This window comes from Chenopodium album, chromosome 6, assembly GCF_948465745.1.
Source record: "Chenopodium album chromosome 6, dcCheAlbu1.1, whole genome shotgun sequence".
In the NCBI taxonomy this organism is placed as follows: domain Eukaryota; kingdom Viridiplantae; phylum Streptophyta; class Magnoliopsida; order Caryophyllales; family Amaranthaceae; genus Chenopodium; species Chenopodium album.
In genome coordinates this window covers 37234480-37255963 of record NC_137839.1, presented here as the reverse complement: position 1 = coordinate 37255963, position 21484 = coordinate 37234480, and the positions used below count along the sequence as shown (strand labels likewise).

Here is a 21484-nt window from a genome sequence, read left to right as displayed (position 1 = left end):
AACTCGGGAGAGACCATTGGTATTATTCATGGATTACTTTTCCTCATTAATCAATTGAATTAGGTGTTAGGGGTAGAATGACTATAGCGTTAATTGTATTCGTGGTGAAGCTTGATCTTGGATGTTTTTAGCATTGATTTGTCATATTGTTTAGATTTTATCGTTTTAATTAGTTTTTTTTTAGATATTGATTCTTACTTATTTTATTTGGTTACTTGCTTAGTAATTGCTTGAGTCTATCTAATTAGTTGAACCATAGTCTCTTGGGATCCGACCCTTGCTTGCCCGTCTACATAGTAGTGGTCTAGTTAGGTTTATTTTTGTAAGGTACGCGACACGCCTATTAAATTTTGGCGCCGTTGCCGGGGACTAACGGTTTCATTCTAGTTATTTGTGATTCGTTTTACTAAGCATATATTTTGTTGCTTCGGCTATTGTTCCTTGTGTCTTTGATCTCCCGTTTTAGTTTCTTTGATTCTGAGATCGAAGCTACTGCGAGAAGACGAAGAGGTAGAAGAAGGAGAAATCGAAATATAAGAAACATGGTCGACCCAGGAACAAAATCTCTTTTGGAGTATGGTATTCCGGATACAACAACTGGATTTCTCTCCAGTATTGTTAGACCACCGGTCACCGCTCAGAGTTTTGAGTTGAAGCCCCAATTCATACAGTTCATCTCCAATGGTTCTTTTGCGGGCTTATCAAATGATTGCCCTGTGACTCACATTGATAGTTTCTTGGAGAAGTGTGACACTATGAAGCTCAACGGTGTCACTGATGATGCTATTAGACTACGCCTTTTCCCTTTTTCACTAAGGGATAGGGCAAGGGAATGGCTACGAGATGAAGGTATTGGTTCCTTTGATACGTGGGACAAGCTTGCTAAGGCTTTCCTAGTAAAATTCTTGGGGCAAGAGAAAACCGCAAAATTAAGGAACGAGCTATCTACCTTCCATCAATCTAATGATGAGTCCTTATATGAAGCATGGAGGAGGTTCAAGCGATTGCAGAGACAATGCCCTCATCATGGTATTCCTGAATGGATGTTGATCCAAACGTTCTATAATGGTTTGACCCATGAGTTTCGCATATACATTGATGCTGCGTCTGGAGGTTCTATCATGACGAAGAACCCAACCTATGCAAAGGATTTGATTGAGAAGATGGCGGCTAATGATAATTACCATCCAAGGGGACGAAATGCTATCAACACAGGTAATAAACATGATGTTGATGCGCTAACCATGTTGACTAGTTCTGTGCAGGCACTAACTCATAAAGTCAATCAACTCCAAGCTGAGTCCCCTCGACCCTCGATGGAAACTTGTCAGATGTGTGGATTGCAAGGCCATACTGCGCGTGAGTGTCAACCTAATTATGATGGAATGACAATTGAACAAGCTAATGCTTTTGATACCACAACCTCCACAAGGCCATTTGATGAAGGGTGGAGAAATCATCAAGGGTTCTCATATGTGAACAATCAAGCTCAAGTGAATCCTCAACCACCACCTGCTTTTCAAGCAAGGGCACCTTTCAATCATCAATCCACACAACTACCACCACCCCAAACCTCAAAATTTGATCTTGAATCAATTATGAAGGGTTTTACTACCTCCCAAATTCAACAACAAGAGCTTATATCAAGGCAATTTGAGCTACAAGCAAAGCAAAATGAGTACTTTGAAAACTCAATCCAATTGCTCACCTCTCAAAATAAGAGGATTGAGCTCATCTTTCTCAACTTTCACAGCAAGTGAGTCATCTAACAACTCTTCAAGATCAAGCAAAAGTCCAGATGAAACAATGCAATGCAATTTTCGTGAAGAGTGATGAATTGTTTACGGGTGGATTAGAAGAGAAAGTGTGCAATGTGGAGTCAAGAACTGAGAAGCATGAGAGAGAAGGTCCCAAACATGTTGCTCCACAAGCATATGAGGAGCCGATGCCTTTCCCGCAAAGGTTTTCAAAAGTTGTGCTCGATAAAAATTTTGGGAAGTATTCCGAGACTCTTAAGAAGGTATATGATACCATTCCTTTTTCCGATCTTGTAGTTCAAATGCCTCAATTTGCAAATTTTGTGAAAGGAATTCTAGATCATGATAATAATGATAAGAAATTAGAAAGTGTGGTAGTTAAGAAGAAATGTTCTGATCTTTTACATGATAGCTTACCACCTAAATTGCATGATCCTAGTAGTTTTACTATCCCTTGTATGATAAACGAAACATATTTTGATAGGGTCTTGTGTGATTTAGGTGCTAGTGTTAATTTAATGCCTTCTTCAGTGTACGACAAATTAGGTTTGAAAAACCTTAAACCCTCTCCTATATCTCTTCATATGGCTGATAGAACTGTTAGACTCCCTAAGGGTGTAGTTGAAGATGTATTAGTTGGGATTGGTGAACTTGTTTTTCCTGTTGACTTTGTTGTAGTGGATATGAAAGAAGACCATAAGATCCCACTCATCTTTGGTCGCCCTTTTCTTGCTACAAGTCAAGCGTTAATAGATGTTCCTAAAGGACAAGTGACCATTAGAGCTCAGGATAAACAAGTTGTGTTTAAGCTTTTCAATGACCATAATTTTACTTTTGATGGTGGTACTTGTTTGAGAATCGATGCTACTAACCCTTTGGTTAATAAGTGTGTTTCTAATAGAAATCATGTGCGCAAAAAAGACAATATTCCACCACATGATGGGTTTAGCTACATCAAAATAAGCTCGGATACAAAGCACATCAACTCAAATTTGAAGGAGTCGTTTGGAGGTGGATATATTTATGAGAAATACCACAGAATATCTTCTCTGTGTGGTGACCCAGGTTGAGCTACTAAAGAAGGGTCGAGCTAAAGACCTTAAACAAGCGCTAAATGGGAGGCAACCCATTACGTTTTTTATTTATTTTATTTTCCCTTTATTTATTTATTTATTTTTCTTTTTTTATTGCCTTGGGGTTATGATGCGACGTTATTTTGAGGGCGATCCCAGCTCCGCCCTTAGGTATGATCCCTCCTCTGTCAGTAGGGCCTAGTTTTCTTTTTCCCTTGCTTGTTCTTATTCGATATATGTTCACATTGAGGACAATGTGAAGTTTAGCTTGGGGGAGGGATTACTTTTGGCTTTGGGCAGTTACTTTGTGAATCATGACGATGAATAGCTAGTAAACAACTTCCCTGTGCCCCTTCCTTGATGATTAAAAGGTTTTTGGCTTGATTCTGATTGAAAGACTTGCAATGCGGATTAAATGATCATGATCTGATTTTGGATTGTCTTGGCCTAATGGAAGTCAACTTTGTTCAACTGTGTATGAATCTGGAGCTTGACTGTGTTAACTGTGAGGCTTGAGCCTTTAGTATTCATTCATGTGTGTTAGTTCCTGGTGTGACATTGATCTTAGTTTTGACTTGAGACTTTTAGTAGTGTGCCATGATACATTGCACATGCACGATGAGGAGGACGAAGGCCATGTTCATTAGGTAGCTTCCAGATTAATTTAGAAATGTCTGTTCCCTTCTTGCTTACCCATGTTGTAGCCTTGTCCATGTTTTTCATCTAAGTCACAAAATTAACCTATCGGCCCCAATTAGTAACTTATCCCAAGTCTAGCTTGGGGGAGCCATCTATCTTGGTCTTCTCTTTTGTTTGTGATGATGTTTTGGAGAAGTTTAGTTTGAAGCTTGAAGGTTCTAGAATATTTTCTATATGATCTATTTTTAAGCTCTTATAGTTTGATAAAAAAAAAAGAAAAAAAAGAAAAGAAATGGAAAAAATTTCAGCTTCTTGAATGATAAATAAAAGAGCTTCAAAAATAAGAATAGTGTGATGAATTGATTATGTAGGGTGAATAAGGTGGTAGTTGCTCTTAATTCAAGTTGTGTTTAGAGTGTGTATTCTTGTGAATTAGTTCGATGGGATTTTGATTTGTATTGTTCATTTTTGATGGCTTCCCTGAGGGACTATATTTGCCTACATTTTCCAAATTTTTCCTACCCATTTTCACCCGGCCTACATTACAAGCTTGAAAAAAAGACCTTCTGACCTTCGTGCATAGTATTGTGTTCATGTAAAACGAGTCTTTTGTCAAAATGCTGGAGTATGTGTCACATTTCGAGTCGACTTTTGACTAGGTTGAGCGGCATTATTACCCTTTAAACACGCGAGTGTTGTGAGAATGGGGGGGTTATCATTATTAGTGGGGATGGAGAGAGATCGGGCTCATTTTTAGCTCGCCACATAAAATTGAGCGGAGTTACCACTAAGTGAGATATTCTAGTCATCGATTTCTTATGTGTACATGGTTGACTCTGTTTGATGGCCATTCAGGTTGATTGATAGTCTGAATGAGGTGATTGGTTGGCTAAGATGCTTGTGTGTCCGATTTTGATTTTGAGTATGGTATTTTCAAATGTATTATGGGGTGAAGTATGTTTATTTGATTGTTGATAGTCATTGATTGTCTTGCTTGAGGGCAAGCAAGAAGCTAGCTTGGGGGAATTTGATGTACATATTCTATACCATATTTTACCCTCATTTTATAGCTATGTTCGTATGATTCCTAAGCTCTACGGAGCTATTTCTCGCTAATATCCTCCTCTCTAGTGTGGCTTGGTCTATTTGGTTGATTTTGTAGGCATATGAAGATTTCCGGATGATTTGGACTTGTTTTGGATAGCCACGGAAGCTTATTATGATGGAGGAGAATTTTACCCGTGTCCGCCCTGGAGGGCAACATTGCCCTGGCAGCCAGGGCGAAGAAGGAAAAGAAGAGAAGTCATGAGAAAGAATGGAAGAGTTCAACTTCCATCCGCCCGGACCGGGCGACATTGCCCTGGCAGACCGGGCGGACAAAAGCACTACATATGAAAGATTTCTTGAAGGCGTAAGATCATTTTTGCTTCTCGCGCCCGACCGGGCGGCTTTGCCCGGTCTGACCGGGCGGAGTTTCGCGAAGCCCGTTTTTCTTATTTTTCGGGATTTCTTAATTAATGGATATAAATACCCATTGTAAACCCCGATAAAACATACTTAGTTATTATTTTCTAGCTTTAAAACCTTCTTAGAACCCTAATATTCTCTCTAGATCTAGATTAATTTGCACTTTCCAGTTTTGATCTTTGTTCATCAACAATTGGTACTTTTCTTCATTCAAGCAATTGGTATTCATCTTATTTCTTCTCTCACTTTTAATTGTTTATTAATCATGCTTTCTTCATTGATTATTGTTTTTGCTTCCATCAATATGTGTGAGTAGTTCTTTATTCCAAGATCTAGCAGAACCCGAATATGATTAATGCATGATTTAATTCTTTAAATTCTCTAATAATAATTGTAATTGATTTTCTTAATTGATTATGCTTATGCCAATACTAGATTAGGGATAATTGGTATTGTTATTAATCCTTTGTTGTAATCGCAGCGGGAGTTGGGTTTTGACGGATTTGAATAAATCAATTAAGGGTTTGAAGTTCATCACGGGAGTAGTTGAATGGATGATTATGAAGTTAGAGTAATGTGCTTAAGGTCTTTAATTTACATGATTCCACGGAAGTAGGCTTGATTGTGATTAGAGAAGTCATTGATAACTCGGGAGAGACCATTGGTATTATTCATGGATTACTTTTCCTCATTAATCAATTGAATTAGGTGTTAGGGGTAGAATGACTATTGCATTAATTGTATTCGTGGTGAAGCTTGATCTTGGATGTTTTTAGCATTGATTTGTCATATTGTTTAGATTTTATCGTTTTAATTAGTTTTTTTTTAGATATTGATTCTTACTTATTTTATTTGGTTACTTGCTTAGTAATTGCTTGAGTCTATCTAATTAGTTGAACCATAGTCTCTTGGGATCCGACCCTTGCTTGCCCGTCTACATAGTAGTGGTCTAGTTAGGTTTATTTTTGTTAGGTACGCGACACGCCTATCAAGCATTAAAGTAAAAAATAATTCACAAATAGTTTGCCTTATTTAAATTTTTTTTATTTTTTTTAAGGAAAGCATTAGTAATAATTGCATAAATTAAGGGAATAATTTCTTTACATAGATTCATGTTATTAATTCACAATAAATTAATCTAACCACTCATAATTTATTATGTATAAAATAGGAAATAAAAACTAAGTTAAAAGTGGAATACATTCAATATGGGTAGATCTTTTTGAAACGCCAAAAATAGTATATGGGACTAACAAATTGAAACGGAGGGAGTATAAGAAAGAATCCGAAATATGTTTGAACATGAATAATAATCGATGGGAATGCAAACACGAGAACATACAACCTCAACAACCCCTTTCCTCTAAGCATAACCAAACCTCACGAAGTCTTGAAGTAGCACCAAAATTGTTGGAAAATTTCTCCGATTCAAATCCCATGGTACCTAAGATCAAAAGAACAAACCCAAATAGAAAGAAATAAGAAAAGATCTCAAAGGAGGAAATAAAGAAAAATATTAGATAAAAAAAAAGGTTAGAAAACCGGGTTGCCTCCCGTAAACGCTTTTGGTTAACGTCGTTAGCTCGACGTCCTCCACCAATAAGGTGGTTGGCGAAGAAACAATGAGTCCACCAAACCAACAAGAGCATCGTCGAAATACTTCATTAGACGATTGCCTTTAGCCTTGAACGGAGAAAGAAAATCTTTCATTGAGACTTCCACAAAGACATTTGGAAAACCACTCTCACTACAACAAATTGACCCTTGTGGCACGAATTATGCCACGGGAATTCTAAATTCGTGGCATAATTTTATGTTTCCACGGGAAAAATAAAGTCTGTCAAAAACTTCATATTACAATAATATATTATGCCACGGGAAAAAAAAGTTTGTGGCTAATTGAAACTAGTGCCACGACTAAATTTTTTTCCCGTAGCAAATAAACACTTTTGCCACATACAATTATGTTCCCGTAGCCAATGTACACTAGTGTCACGACTAATATTATTCTCATTGCAAACAAACACTTGTGTCACGGTTATTTTTATTTCGTCGTGGCATTCATTCCAACACTTGTGCCACATTAATATTAATTTTTGTGGCACACATAATGAGAATTTACTTTTATGCAAAGTAAACTTAAGCTAACCAAACTGCCAAACACCTTAAGATTTGTGAATGTGAGTCTTGTAAAATTATGACCAATATATAATCTCAAGAGTCAAAGAGTAAAAATAAATATTAGTACCTATTTGTTCTACAAACACTGATTGTTGGAGCAAAAAAAAAAGAAAACAGAAAAAACAATAAGCAAATATAATAACGTCTACCAAGATCCACCAAAGTTTAAAGTCCTTTAAACTACTAGTAAATACTCGTATCCCATTAAACTACACAATAAGCCACATTGTATGACCCACTCGTTTTACATGAGAAAGGGAGAAAGAATTAAAAAAGCAACACTTAATCTACTAATATCATCATAGACGAGAGATTGGAGCAGCTCGAACTTGGTGTCTAAGAATAGCTTGAACCACAAATAACGCATCACACTATAGTACTACATCCATAAGTCCTAGCCACTGCACAAGCAACAGGCCTTATCCTGCAGCCCCAGCCTCAGCTAGTGTCCAAAATCCTTATTGATCAACACTCACTGTGATTCTATAAAATCCATACTGCCCTGACCACTTTGAGCCTACTTCTGCCAAAGTCAGTCAAGGGGACAGTCAGCATCACCCTGCAAAGAAAAATAAATATCAAGTAACACCACCCAATACATTTGCATTAGAGATCCGATTAATACATTTGCATTAGAACAAACCTGCTTAGAATAGATGTCCACTAGCAGGACTATCAACCACCATTGGAGGCCAGCAAATCCCACAAGTGCTCTGTCCAACAAAAGTCAATCTCGTTAGGAGGTAACTATAATAGAAGAGAATAACCAACAAACACATAACTTTAAGAATTATGCTAAATGACAACTATGCATTAGTTAAATACAAGAATCCAAAAGACTACATATATACTTCGTAGAAAATATATAGGGGAAAGAGGATCCTAGTGCCTAGCAAATAGCTAAATTCAGCTAATCTCAAATCCGAGGATATTGTATCCTTGAAAGCATGTGCCCTCTAGCTTCGGAGTACACATGAGCTGCCCTCTAAAAAAAGGTCATTCGGTGTTAGGCATACTTTGACTTAGAAAGGGAAAATAATTAGTTTACTACAAAACAATAAAAAGTATTACGGGTAATTTAAAATACCTTAGGGAAGTTCAACCCAACAACGTCCATTATAGTGATTTTAGAAGAGCAAACTAAAGCTGCCGAACTTGAGAATCTAGAACCTAAAAGAAATCGCAAAAATATTCTCAGAATAAGAACAGAATTCCCTAATAAAATGTGCCCTTATGTAAGTCTTACTACAAAGATGCTATGTTTATCATCCCACACTACAGCCTATTTTTGGAGCGTTAACAAATCCCAAAGGCATACTTCGTTCTAAAGCATGATTATCATAATTAGATTTCAATCTACATGCTAGAGAATAAGATAAGATCAGTGAAGAATCAAGCTAAAAGGATAAAACACAGAGATAATCAAGGGAATATAGTAGTATTATTGAACGGAGTATCCAACAATACAACCTTCTTTTGAGAGGAAGGAGCTCTCCCAAATCTACTTCTCAATTATTTTCTCTGATACATTCCCCTTTCCCTGATTCTCTATTAATACCCCCCAAAAATAAGCCATAAACAAATGCCAGCCTATAATAACAGAATCCTAACAAACTTTCCCTCACATTACCAATCTACCCTTCTCCCAAATCTGAAATTAACCACCTGACAGCTCAGCAACTTCTATCTTCTGATTATTTCTTGATCCTTCTAGCACTTCTGGTTATTTCCTGATTCTTCTAGCATAAGTGAAACGAATATCCGGTTTAGGCTGAGTCCTTGCAATACCCCCCACCCAAAGTTTCACCTTGTCCTCAAGGTGGAAACTAGGAAACCTGAGATTGACTTCCTCAAAATATTCCCAAGTAGCCTCAAAGTCCTGCAGGCCCTTCCAATGAATGAGCACTTCCATGGCAGCTTGTGAATTCCTGACCCCCAACACAGCCCAAGGCTCAACTTCCAACACCAAATCAGCAGCTAGCTGGCAGGAAGATTAGTAGGCTTGTTCACTGAACCAATGGCCTTCTTCAACTGAGAAATATGAAATACAGGGTGTATTTTAGTTCCTGGGGGAAGCTGCAACTTGTAAGCCACCTTGCCAATCCGCTGAATCACCTGGTAAGGACCATAGAAACGAGGTGACAGCTTATCATTAGACCTTCTCACCAAGGACCTCTGTCTATAAGGCTGGAGTTTGAGATACACCATATCTCCCGCCTGAAACTCACCTTCCCTCCTACTCTTGTCTTCATATTGTTGCATATACACCTGAGCTTGCACCAAGTGGAACTTCAAGTCGTCAAGAATGGCATCGCGTTCCTGCAATTGTTCCTCAACAGAAGACACAGCAGTGCTACCAGCAGAGAACCTGATCAGTTGAGGGGGGTCTCTGCCATAAAGTGCCTTGAACGGGGTGTAATTGGTAGCAGTGTGAAATGAGGTATTATACCAATATTCTGCCCATGGTAGCTAACGAGCCCAAGTATGAGGTTTGTCGTTCACAAAGCATCTCAAATACGATTCCACTCCCTTGTTGACCACCTCAGTTTGGCCGTCTGTCTGAGGATGGTAGGCCGTACTGCGCATAAGCTGCGTACCTTGAAGCTTGAACAATTCAGTCCAAAAAATGCTAAGGAACACTTTGTCCCGATCTGACACAATGGAGCCAGGGATACCATGCAACCTCACTATCTCGGACATGAAGCAATGTGCCACACTCTGGGCAGAAAAAGGATGTTTGAGTGGTATGAAATGTCCATACTTGGTTAGTCTATCAATAACCACGAGTATGGTGTCCCACCCTTGATATTTAGGCAAACCTTCGACAAAGTCCATCGAAATGTCCTCCCAAACCCTCTCCGGGATTGGTAATGGTTGTAGCAACCCCAAAGGAGACAAGGTAGAGGTTTTATTCTGCTGACACACATGGCAATATTGAACATATTTTGCTACATCTTTCCTCATCCCAAACCAGAACCATTCTCCTGCCAATCTTTGATATGTCTTGAGTTCACCCGCGTGCCCACCTATCAGCGAGTCATGATATTCTCTGAGGAGCCTGGTGGTCAGATCACTGTGCTTTGGAATTACTACCCGCCCCTTGTATTTTAAGACTCCATTCTCCAGAGAAAACCACTTGGGGGTGGTTTCCTTCTTTTAAAGCTGCAAAATCAATCGTTGCAACACCTCATCTTTCTCTATAAAGGACTGCACATACTCCCAACGAAGACTACAGGAAGTAACCAGGGAACCATACTCAATATCGGGGCTGTGTTGCCTAGAAAGGGCGTCTGCCACTTTATTGGTAGGACTCGGCTTATAATGAATTTCAAAAGTGTAACCCAACAATTTGCTAATCCACTTTTGGTAGGCTTGACCCACCTCTCTTTGCTCCAAAAGATACTTTAGGCTCCTCTGATCAGTGCGAACAATAAAGTGTCGTCCTAACAAATAGTGTCTCCATTTCTCCACCGCAAAGACGATTGCCATTAATTCCTTCTCATAGATAGGTTTCCCTCGATTGCAAATGCCCAAAACCTTGCTGAAATATGCTACTGGGTGACCTGCTTGTAACAGAAAAGCCCCCAATCCATGCCTTGATGCATCCGTTTCTACAATGAAAGGTAGAGAGAAATTAGGTGCTGCTAAGATGGGCGCGTTGACCATAGCAGTCTTGAGAGCCTGGAAAGCAGTAGTGGCAGCCTCTGTCCACCCAAAATTTTCCTTCCATAGTTGATCAGTCAAAGGAAGAGCCAACTGAGCATAGCCTCTTATGAACTTGCGGTAATACCCTGTAAGGCCAAGAAATCCCCGAAGTTGCTTCAAAGTCGTGGGAGGAGGCCAATCTAACATTGCTCGAACCTTAGAAGAGTCCACTTCAACCCCAACAGCCGAAATAACGTGGCCCAAGTAAGCCACCTTTTCCTTCCCTACTTCGCACTTCTTAAAATTAGCAAAAAGCTGATGGTCTGCCAAAGTTTGCAACACTTGCTGCAAGTGTACTTTGTGAGTCTCCACATAAGGGCTGTATACTAAAATGTCGTCAAAAAAAACCAACACGAACTTACGCAAGAACGGCTTGAAGACTTCGTTCATAAGCGACTGGAAGGTTGCTGGGGCGTTGGTGAGCCCAAAGGGCATTACGAGGAATTCGTAATGTCCTTCGTGGGTTCGAAACGCCGTCTTGTGTATGTCCTCGGGCTTAACCCGAATCTGATGGTAACCAGATTTTAGGTCCAATTTTGTGAAAATCACTGAACCCCCCAATTCATCAAGTAATTCGTCAATGATGGGAATTGGAAACTTATCAGGGACTGTTTCTTTGTTTAAAGCCCTGTAATCGACACAGAATCGCCATGAACCGTCCTTCTTTTTAACCAACAAAACGGGACTAGAATAGGCACTGGTCAAGGTCTAAATTATCCCTGCATTGAGCATATCTGTGACTAATTTTTCAATCTCATCCTTCTGTGACTGTGGGTATCTGTATGGTCGAACACTGACCGGATTGGCTCCACTCTTCAGTATAACGACATGCTCAATCTGCCTATGTGGGGGCAAGCCTTCTGGCATGTGAAAAACCTCCTGAAATTGTTGTACCAGAGGTTGGAAGGCAGGAGGAATTATGGGTCCTTCCTCACTTGCCATCTCCAGATGATTAAATTCAAGCAAGTAACCATGTCCTTCTTTCTGTAAATTTTTAATCATAGCCTTCAAAGAAATTCCAGTACCCAAGTGTGGATCACCTGTCAAGGTGATCATATTACCATCCAATTGAAACTTCAGGGTCTGAGTTTTCCAATTGGTCGTGATTGTGCCCAATTTCTCCAACCATTGAATACCTAGTATCATATCCGAACTTCCCAACGGCAGAATGAGGAAATCCTCTACTATCACCACCCCCTGAAGGTCCAACAAAACGCCTTTGCACACACCTTCCCCTTGCACCGCTTCTCCCGTTTCAAGTGTAACACCGAAACTTCTGGAATCAGTTGGGTTCAGACCCAATTTCTGGGCAGCAACATTGGAAATGAAGTTATGGGTTGCACCCGGATCAATCATCACCACCACCGAGCAACAATTCACCACACCTGCCATACGCATTGTATTTGGACTCGTTAACCCCATCACCGAACATAATGAAACACCAGGGGTCGGGGTCGGTTCTGCTTGAGGAGGTAGGGGGTCATCAGGAATTGTCTCAACCATGGCGCACTCACCAACATCTATCTCGTCCTCTTCCTCCACCGTGAGCAGACGCTCAAACCGCGGCGCTGACATCGGTGATTAATGTTCCATTTTTCGTCGCAACGGAAACATAGAACTTGCTCCTGCTTCTGCTGAAGCTCTTTCTCGGTGAGCCGCCGAAATCCGGTGGTTTTTTTGTGGGTATTGGGGTTGTTTTGGGTCGGAAAAGGCTGATTGGTGGTGGAGTGGTGGGTCGGGTTTGTGTTTAGGGTTGGTATCGATCTGGGTAATGTGTTTAGGTTGGGTCGTGGGTTTGGTAAGGGAGATCGCCAACTGGGTAGCCCAGTAGCAGGTTTGGGCCTTGGGCTGAGTTTAAGTTTTTCCTCAACCCGCATCGCCAACTCCATGGCCCGATCCAAGGTGATCGGATCCAAGAGTCGGACCTTGACCCGGATTTCTTCACTCAAGCCATTTATAAACTGGCCCTTAGCAATCTCCTCTGGAACTCCCTCAATCGGAGCCAAGAGTTCAATGAAACGCCGTTGATAATCCGCCACCGACCCGGTTTGCTGGTGGGCAAGCCACTGCTCATGCAGCGTTCCGGTGGCGGTGGATCTGAAGCGACGGAGAAGCAGTTTTTTTAGTGCCTCCCACGTCATCAGAGGGTGGCGCCGATGTTCCCATTGGTACCAAAGTAACGCATCTCCGTCGAGCGCCACCACCGCAGCCTCCAAGCGATCCTCCTCCGTCAGCCGGTAGAAATGGAAGAACCTCTCAGCACGGAGGATCCACCCATCAGGATTGTTACCGTCAAAAAGGGGCAAATCGAGTTTGCGCAACTTCCAATTCGAATGTCCACCGTGTGAACCACCGCTACGGTCTTCCAGTCGAGGCTGCGAAGAAAATGGGTTATCCCATTGATTCTAAGTTAGCGAAGAACCAAACTCAGCTCGAATTCGCTCTTGCTCAGCAGCAATCAGGGAAGCGAAGTCAGTTTTGAATGCTGTCATGGCGGTAGTGATCTCCTGAGCAACGCGCGACGGCAGCCCAGCAATCTCCTATTCCAGCAAATCCAACCGTTGTCCATGGTTCAAGCGTGCCATCTTCCTATCCAAATCGGAACGTCACTGCTCTGATACCAAATTTTCTAGAGAATAAGATAAGATCAGTGAAGAATCAAGCTAAAAGGATAAAACACAAAGATAATCAAGGGAATGTAGTATTATTATTGAACGGAGTATCCAACAATACAACCTTCTTTTGAGAGGAAGGAGCTCTCCCAAATCTACTTCTCAATTAAATTCTCTGATACATTCCCCTTTCCCTGATTCTCTATTAATACCCCCCAAAAATAAGCCATAAACAAATGCCAGCCTATAATAACAGAATCCTAACAAACTTTCCCTCACATTACCAATCTACCCTTCTCCCAAATCTGAAATTAACCACCTGACAGCTCAGCAACTTCTATCTTCTAATTATTTCTTGATCCTTCTAGCACTTCTGGTTATTTTCTGATTCTTCTAGCATAAGTGAAACGAATATCCGGTTTAGGCTGAGTCCTTGCACTACACTGCACAATTTTCAAAAGCTTAGAATAAGAAGCAAACTTCAAATAATTATAAGAACCATCACCTGAAGGAAATAAGGGCTTAGACCAGCATGCCTCATGTTCTTCCCAAATCTGTTTGTAGCATGGACAAAATTCACAAATGCTTGAAATGAGTAAAAGGTGTCACATCATCAATCCAGATCTAGGTAGAAAGATCATACTAAGAACATATCCAACTTGTGAATGAGAAATTGCAGAACTTTTAATTTTTCTAAAAGCTCCATAGCACCAACAGAGCATATGAACACAAGAAAGATATAAGCTTCGAGAATTTGACTCCCAAAATACAGTCAGTTTTGACAGGCAATGTCAGCTTCGAAAAGGATCAAAACCACCACGCTTCTTCTTAACCCCATCAGGCCATCAACAACCATCAGGGCGTCAAATTTCACAATGATACTCATAAATCCCAACCTAGTAGCAAGTTGCATACCAAAGCGGCATGCTGCAGCTTCAGCTAGTGAAAGAGACCACCCAGCATGCTTATTTTGCACAGCCGCAGCCAGCAAATCACCCTTCTCGTCTCGTATATTAACAGTCCCCACTCTTGGACACTTCCACGATTTTAAAGAAGTAGATGGTAATCTCTCCTATACTCTGAACACCTTTATTTGCAGCATACTCTTCATACTCCCCAACATGCTTCAGCAAGCTTGATGCTCTTTGCACTGGGCGCTGGCTTTCATTCTCAAAAATGCGCTTTTTCCTGCACCACCAAGCAGACCAAGCAAGGGTTGTAATGGAAAGGAGCTTTTTTCTTGATACATTCAACGTTAACCAAAGAAACCTTGCAGCAAATTCAGAGGATGGGGCCTGATTAATAATGTTCATGAAGGAGCTCATTGTCCAAATATTCTTGATCGCCTGACATTCAAATGTAGCATGTAGAGTAGACTCAATACCATTCCCACATATCGCACACACAGGGTCAGAGAGGAAATGCATATAATGTAGACTCTCACAAACTGCTAAGAAGCCCTTAAAGGCCCTCCAAACAAAGTGTCTAAGCTAAATTCTATTATGTGTCCATTTTTCCATTTATCATCCACAAGAAGGGAAAAATAAAACCTTTTACAAAAAATATTAAGTTTAGATATTATGTGTCCAGCATTAACAAAACTACATAATTGCATATTTTTATCAAGAAAGGGTATGTAATATGTATACCCGATTTACTTCACAGATTCAACGCAATTTCCAATTATCACATCATGGTTCAATCAATGTATAGGTCTCTTATATATGATAAGCTCTCACTAGAACTTTCATTTTTTTTTCTTGTTTTTTTTTTTTTAAGAAGAAGAAGAAGAAGAAACTTTTATCCAGAATACTAAGAAGAAATTAGAGGGTAAATGACGTTCCAACCAATTGGACACAATCAGTTGCTAGCATAAACAATATATAGCCCTACATATATATATATATATATATATATATATATATATATATATATATATATATATATATATGTATATGTATATATTTATGTATATGTATATATATATGTATATGTATATATATATGTATATGTATATATATATGTATATGTATATATATATGTATATGTATATATATATGTATATGTATATATATATATATATATAAAGCTAAACTTTTAGCCAGGTGAATTAATATCACTAATATAAATAAAAAAAAAACCAATAGATACCGCTAATTGATTTAATGAAACATAATTTTAGAGGAAAACTAAATTTCAGATATATGAGAGAATGAAATTACCTGAGAATTTGAGATTTCCCACTTGTGTATAGAGTGAAGAATTGACTTTCTATTAAATATATATATATATATATATATATATATATATATATATATATATATATATATATATATATATATATATATATATATATATATATATATATATATATATATATACACATTATGGAATGAAGAACGTGGGATTGACTTGAGTAGGCAGGTGTTTACTGTTTTAATTTTTAATTTTTATTTTTATAAATTACTTGTGCTCAATATTAATTTGGAGGGAGTTTTACCGCTTAATAATGAATATTAGTTTAGTGGGTAGAATTTCCTGCAAAATTTTCCATAAGTCATACTCCCTCCGTCCCTAAATGATACTATGATAGTCCCTTATGACCTATTTTTAATCCCAAATTAATAGTCCCATTGGCTTTTTTCAAATAGCATTAATATTAATTTTTTAATCAAAATTCCTTCCAATTGCAACAATATTTGTGCAAATTTAACTTTCCCATGTAAAGTTTATATTTCAATGTCTATTTACTTGATTGTTAAATGTAAGATAACATAATTATACTTCTAAATGTTCTAATACAAATAGTTCTTGTTGGCCACAATCGATCCCAAGATCTGTTGACATTAAGAGTGGAGCTCTAACCACTTGAGCTATATATATCTCACTCTCGTAAATTCGTAATGTAATTAACATGGTCTTACGTCAGTCACATGTAACCCACATTCCAAACTCGACCCAAACACTTGTATTGTCAGCTCTAGTTACATGATAATGTGGTATTTTTTGTTGTGAACTATTTTAGTATTTGCCCCATTAATCAATATTCAATAATATAGATTCTATTTATATACTGGGTAGTACTGTGTGTACTTGTCCGAAGTTAACACAATTAATCTTTTATCAATAATCAATGGGGGGGTGTTAAATACCGCCAGCAATAATGATCAAAATCGCCGACATTTAGTGTGAATCGACAACCATGCCCTGTAACCGGTTTCGGGCTCCGGTTACCGCTATTGGCGGAAATTAAAAAAAACACCACTTTTCCGCCGGCGAGGGAAGGTGGTGGCTTGTCATTGAGGGGAAATGATGGGTCGTCGGTCAAGGTAGTGGTGGTTGTCGCCGATCGGAAGGGGTGGTTGGTTTACCATGGAGGAAAAATAGGTGGTTATATAGTAATGGCATGGTTGTCCACTCACACCAAATTTTGGCGGTGGTGATCATTTTGGACGGTGGTGTTTAGCAATCCACTAATCAATTGTCATAATTTAATTTTTGGGTTTTTCTAAGCTATACCCCTAAGGTATTCGAGTTTCTAAGGTGTACCCATGCTTTTTCAAGTTTCTAAGTTGTGCCCCTCAACTTATTACCATTGATGAATGGTACCCTCCTTGGGACTTCCACGTCACCTAAAGTTAACTATAAATTTAATATAAAGATGATAAAAGGTAGGGAAATGGTAGGAGAAAGAAATCTTAGCCACCGCAACCCTAAAAATGAAAACTGAAGCCACGAAATCACACTCTCAAATAACATTTAAACAACTAATAAGGGTACATTTTAGTATTGATAAGGAGTTGAAGGGCACAGCTTAGAAACTTGAAAAAGCATGGGTACACTCTAGAAACTCGAATACCTTAGGGGCATAGCTTAGAAAAACCCTTAACTTATTGATATTTATAATATCACAAAATTTTATATTTCGGGGTTACTTATTATGGGGTTATTGAGGGTTACTCAGTCAATTAGGGGTTACTTATTTAGGGGTTATTCGGGCGATTAGGGGTTACTTATTCAAGGGTTACTCAGTCGGTTAGAAGTTACTTATAGTTACCCTTGACTGATTTAGTAACCCTCTAAATAAATAGACTTCATAAGATAAAAAAAGTTAATTTACATTTGATTTGGATAGAATTTTAGAATAAAATTGTTAAAAACATGCGTTGACAAGTGTGATAACAGAAAGGTGTCAACAAAAAAAACATAGGAAGTATTAGATTATAATTCTCAAAAGTTATCATATTTTTATAAAATAAGGGGAAAAGGGAGAAGATTAGAGAGAGATGTAGATGGGAATTGTATTGTCTATCTTCATCCATTTCATGACCATCTATATATATACAAGATGTGAACATTGTAACTTATATGGACAATGAAGAGTCCATTCATGAGAGGGTTAATGTGGACTAATGACAAAGGAGGGTTACAAGGATGCTATTAAGACCATACTTAAGGTGGTCATAAAAGAGATAATTACAAGCTATAATGGGCATACATTATTATTTTGTAACACATATAAATTTATTTTGGGTTTTTCTACATTATAACCCTCTAACTTTCCGTTTTCTACAATGTACCCCCCTTTTTGAGAAATCTACACTATAACCTCAAAATACATTTAGTTTCTACATGGTAACCTTGTCGTTATCTTGCCGTTAACAAATTCCGTTAGTGGGATCCACTCACTGCTAAATAATATATTTTTTTATCGATTTGTTCGTTGAAAATGGTTCCATTAAATTTTTAGGGGCTATTTTGGTCCTTAAAGGATCCAAATTGAGCTCAGATTTAACCAAAAAATAACATAAATGACTCGTTTTGCATATTAAGAAATGTCTCAATTTGCGTGTTTACGTAGTTAATACGCAAAACGAGGCATTTATGTTATTTTTTTCCTAAATCTGAGCTCAATTTGGATCCTTTAGAGACTAAATAGCCCCTAAAACCTTTAACGAAGCTATTTTCAACACGCAAATCGATAAAAAATACTATTTAGTGATGAGTGGGCCTCACTAACGAAATTTGTTAACGGCAAGATAACGGTAAGGTTACCGTGTGGGAAACTAAATGTATTTTAAGGTTATAGTGTAGATTTCTCAAAAAGAGGGGGCACATCGTATAAAACGAAAAGTTAAAGGGTTATAACGTAGAAAAATCCATTTATTTTTTATATCATTATTACATTATGAATAGTCATACATCATGCATGTGAACATGTCTAATTAAAAATAAGAATTGAGCATTATTTAAAAAAAAAATAAAAAAAAAAGAATTGGGCACTTAAAAATAAAAGTAAGACTCACAAATCCCAACATGGAGTCATGGATAGATTAGGCGATTAATCCCACTTTTGCCCAAAAAAAAACAAAAAAAAAATTAAGCGTTTAATACGAAAATAAATTGGTTCCGCCAATTTAGTTAAAAAAAAAAAATATTCCTCTCAAAATCACGATACCCTTGAATCGTGATATCAATTCCTTTTGTGACCAGATTGTGATATCAATTCCGCCAATTTGTGATTCACAACCGTTCGTGACCAGATTCAAGATTTAAAACGCAATTCCACACCTTTGAATCGTGATATCAATTCCGTTGTAAAAGTTCCAAGGTAAGATGGGTTAATTGTTCGGTTTTCTTATTATTTCGTACTTTAAAGAATTAAAACAATGTTAATGGCTATTTATTTCAATTGGAATATGGTAACAATTGAATTTAGTATCATATGAACTATGACTTATTCAACAAAAGGAACACAATACACAGAAAAAGAGATGGAGTAAATTGCATACACGATGCATTCAAAAACCCAAATGAATCTATTGTTTATTTAATATTACTGAGTAATCATGCTACAAAAGTAGTTAAGAATAAGGACTTTAACTAGCAGAATTAAAAATTCGAATTGCTATGCTCAAATAAAATTATACATACTCCAATTGTAATTTTCCTTTTGCAAATTTTTGCTTATATTTCGATGTGTTCTTTAATGTTGATTTTTTTGGTATGGCAGCTTAACTGATTTAATTTAACTAATTCAAAATTTTGAAGTACTTAACAACATTTTTTGGATTTTTTTTTTGTTGTGAAATCTTTTCAATTTTCTGATATATTTGCATGCGCTGTGTTTTTTCCAGTATATAATACCTCGTATTTTTTTAATTGTTATTTGGGCTAAATCCTAAATAGTTAGTAATTACCTCAATGTCTAATGTAAGAGCGTTATAAAGGCAAAACAGATTACTTTATAGCAATTAATTAGTTATTCGAACTCCGTGTAATTTTTAATTTCTTTTGGGCTAAATAATTAATTTTCATGCTGCTACTTAAAGTCCTTATTCTTAAGTACTTTTGTAGCATGATTACTCATTAATATTAAATAAACAATAGATTCTTTTGGGTTTTTGAATGCATCGTGTATGCAATTTACTCCATCTCTTTTTCTGTGTACTGTGTTCCTTTTGTTGAATAAATCATAGTTCATGTGTGTCATATCATTGTTTAATACTTCGTATGTGATACATATAGCTCTATCTTTAGTACTGTTGTCATCTGTGTTATTATGCTCGAAGGCTATATTTTTTGTTACTGTGGGTGTCAACTGGTGGGCAGTTTAGAAGATTATGTTGGGAGGGGGTTATGGGAGGGCGGCAGGAGGTTTGATGGTTGCAGGGGAAGTAGGTGGAGATGGTATGGTAGGGAGGGTGTATGGGACTGGTCTTGGTTGTAGCCATCCGAGCTCCAAGTCTTGTCTATCTAACCGCCTCCCTAGTGCTTCTCTTTTATCTTCCTACTCTTTAGAATCTCTTGCCATGTCGTTAATTTCAACAAGAGCAATCGCAGGATTTTAACATAGGCCCTTGAATATTTTCCTACTCCTAGCAAGCCAGATGCCCTGTAATAGGAAATATTTATACATGCCCTCATTGGTCATACTTTCATATAATCTTTCTGCAAGTAGTTTGCTGTAGATCGACTAGGAAAACTGATTGTAAAATTTCAATGGTGGAATTATAATTTAAGTGAAAGCTTGCAACATTGATAGATTTATGAAAGTAGCAATTACAAGTTATAGCTTGATGCAACAAGTCACCAAAATGGCAGCTTAAGACTACTTTTAACTACCCTACTCAATACACACAAAATTACATAAAAATGTTACTCATTCACCACACTCTTTATTCTATAATGCTTCATTAAAAGATTTTGTCATGTTTCCTTAATTGTTGTTGCTGGCTGAACTTGTCCCCTGCCTTGTTATTCCTTTTTACTCTCATAAACCTGAATTGCTTGTATGGGTGGGTTGACCTGATTCATTGCATAGTTCAGCCAATTTTTTTTTTTTATTCAATCCTCGAGGATAAAGTTCTGTTGACTCTCTATGTCGAGACATAAGCATTCAGTTATTCCTAATATGGCTTGCAAACTCATAGTCACGGAAGAGCTGCTGTAGACACCCATTTGTGTCTCCCCAAAACCAAACCCAATGATGAGTACCTTTCACGTCGAATCATAATCGAATGAAGTGAAAGTGTGGAAAGTTTAGTGTTGCGGATAGTTTTAATTTCTTTTCTTTTCTCTCTGTTTTTTGAAAACCTATTTTAAGAAAACAGCCAATCCAGTTTGGTTGGTCCGTGATATGGGTCCAATAGTAGTGTAGCTGGATAGGGCTTGAAAAGAGCTTTCCAACGATATATTATAAGCCCAATTCCGATGAATATTGAGGAAGTTATGGCCAAATTATTGAACTGGGCCTGGTTTGAGCCTTATATGCGGCCCAATGATCTAGAGGAGGCCTAATATGGATTTATCATTGCTAATGCAATTAGGAATGGTTTTAGTCTTCTAGATTCTTATAGAAGGTTCTTTTCATTCCTAATTCAATTAACATTGATAAATTGACCTTTTGTTGACTTTTTAGATTTTTAATCAGAATAAAAGAATGTTTTTGAGGAAAATACGATTTTATCCTCCTGTACGACCATTTCTATCATATTTTAGAAAACGCGTCAATAATTAAGTTAGTGTCAAACGCCAGCATTAGCGTCTG

At 37.8% G+C, this 21484-nt stretch overlaps 1 protein-coding gene, 1 long non-coding RNA gene and 1 other non-coding gene across 3 annotated transcripts; 1 reads left to right on the top strand and 2 right to left on the bottom strand.

Annotated features, from left to right (window-relative positions):
- Nucleotides 1-926: 926 nt before the first annotated feature.
- LOC145637541 (small nucleolar RNA R71) lies at nucleotides 927-1033 on the bottom strand. Its single transcript, XR_014114313.1, has one exon. It is a non-coding gene; the product is annotated as a small nucleolar RNA R71 (small nucleolar RNA).
- Nucleotides 1034-1798: 765 nt separating this feature from the next.
- On the top strand, nucleotides 1799-4333 carry LOC145636896 (uncharacterized). Its single transcript, XM_081688433.1, has 4 exons — nucleotides 1799-2020; nucleotides 2117-2213; nucleotides 2259-2554; nucleotides 4325-4333. The coding sequence occupies exons 1-4, from the start codon at nucleotides 1799-1801 to the stop codon at nucleotides 4331-4333; spliced, it is 624 nt and encodes a 207-aa protein (XP_081544559.1).
- A 2938-nt stretch (nucleotides 4334-7271) lies between these two features.
- On the bottom strand, nucleotides 7272-8291 carry LOC145634832 (uncharacterized). Its single transcript, XR_014113609.1, has 2 exons — nucleotides 7761-8291; nucleotides 7272-7676 (listed from the first exon to the last, which is right to left on the bottom strand). It is a non-coding gene; the product is annotated as an uncharacterized LOC145634832 (long non-coding RNA).
- Nucleotides 8292-21484: the final 13193 nt, after the last annotated feature.

Coding starts and splice junctions, on each gene's coding strand:
- LOC145636896 (XM_081688433.1), top strand. CDS start 1,799: ATGAAACAATGCAATGCAATTTTCGTGAAGAGTGATGAATTGTTTACG. Junction 2,021..2,116: donor ATTCCGAGACTCTTAAGAAG/GTATATGATACC, acceptor AATAATGATAAG/AAATTAGAAAGTGTGGTAGT. Junction 2,214..2,258: donor TAGTAGTTTTACTATCCCTT/GTATGATAAACG, acceptor TGTGTGATTTAG/GTGCTAGTGTTAATTTAATG.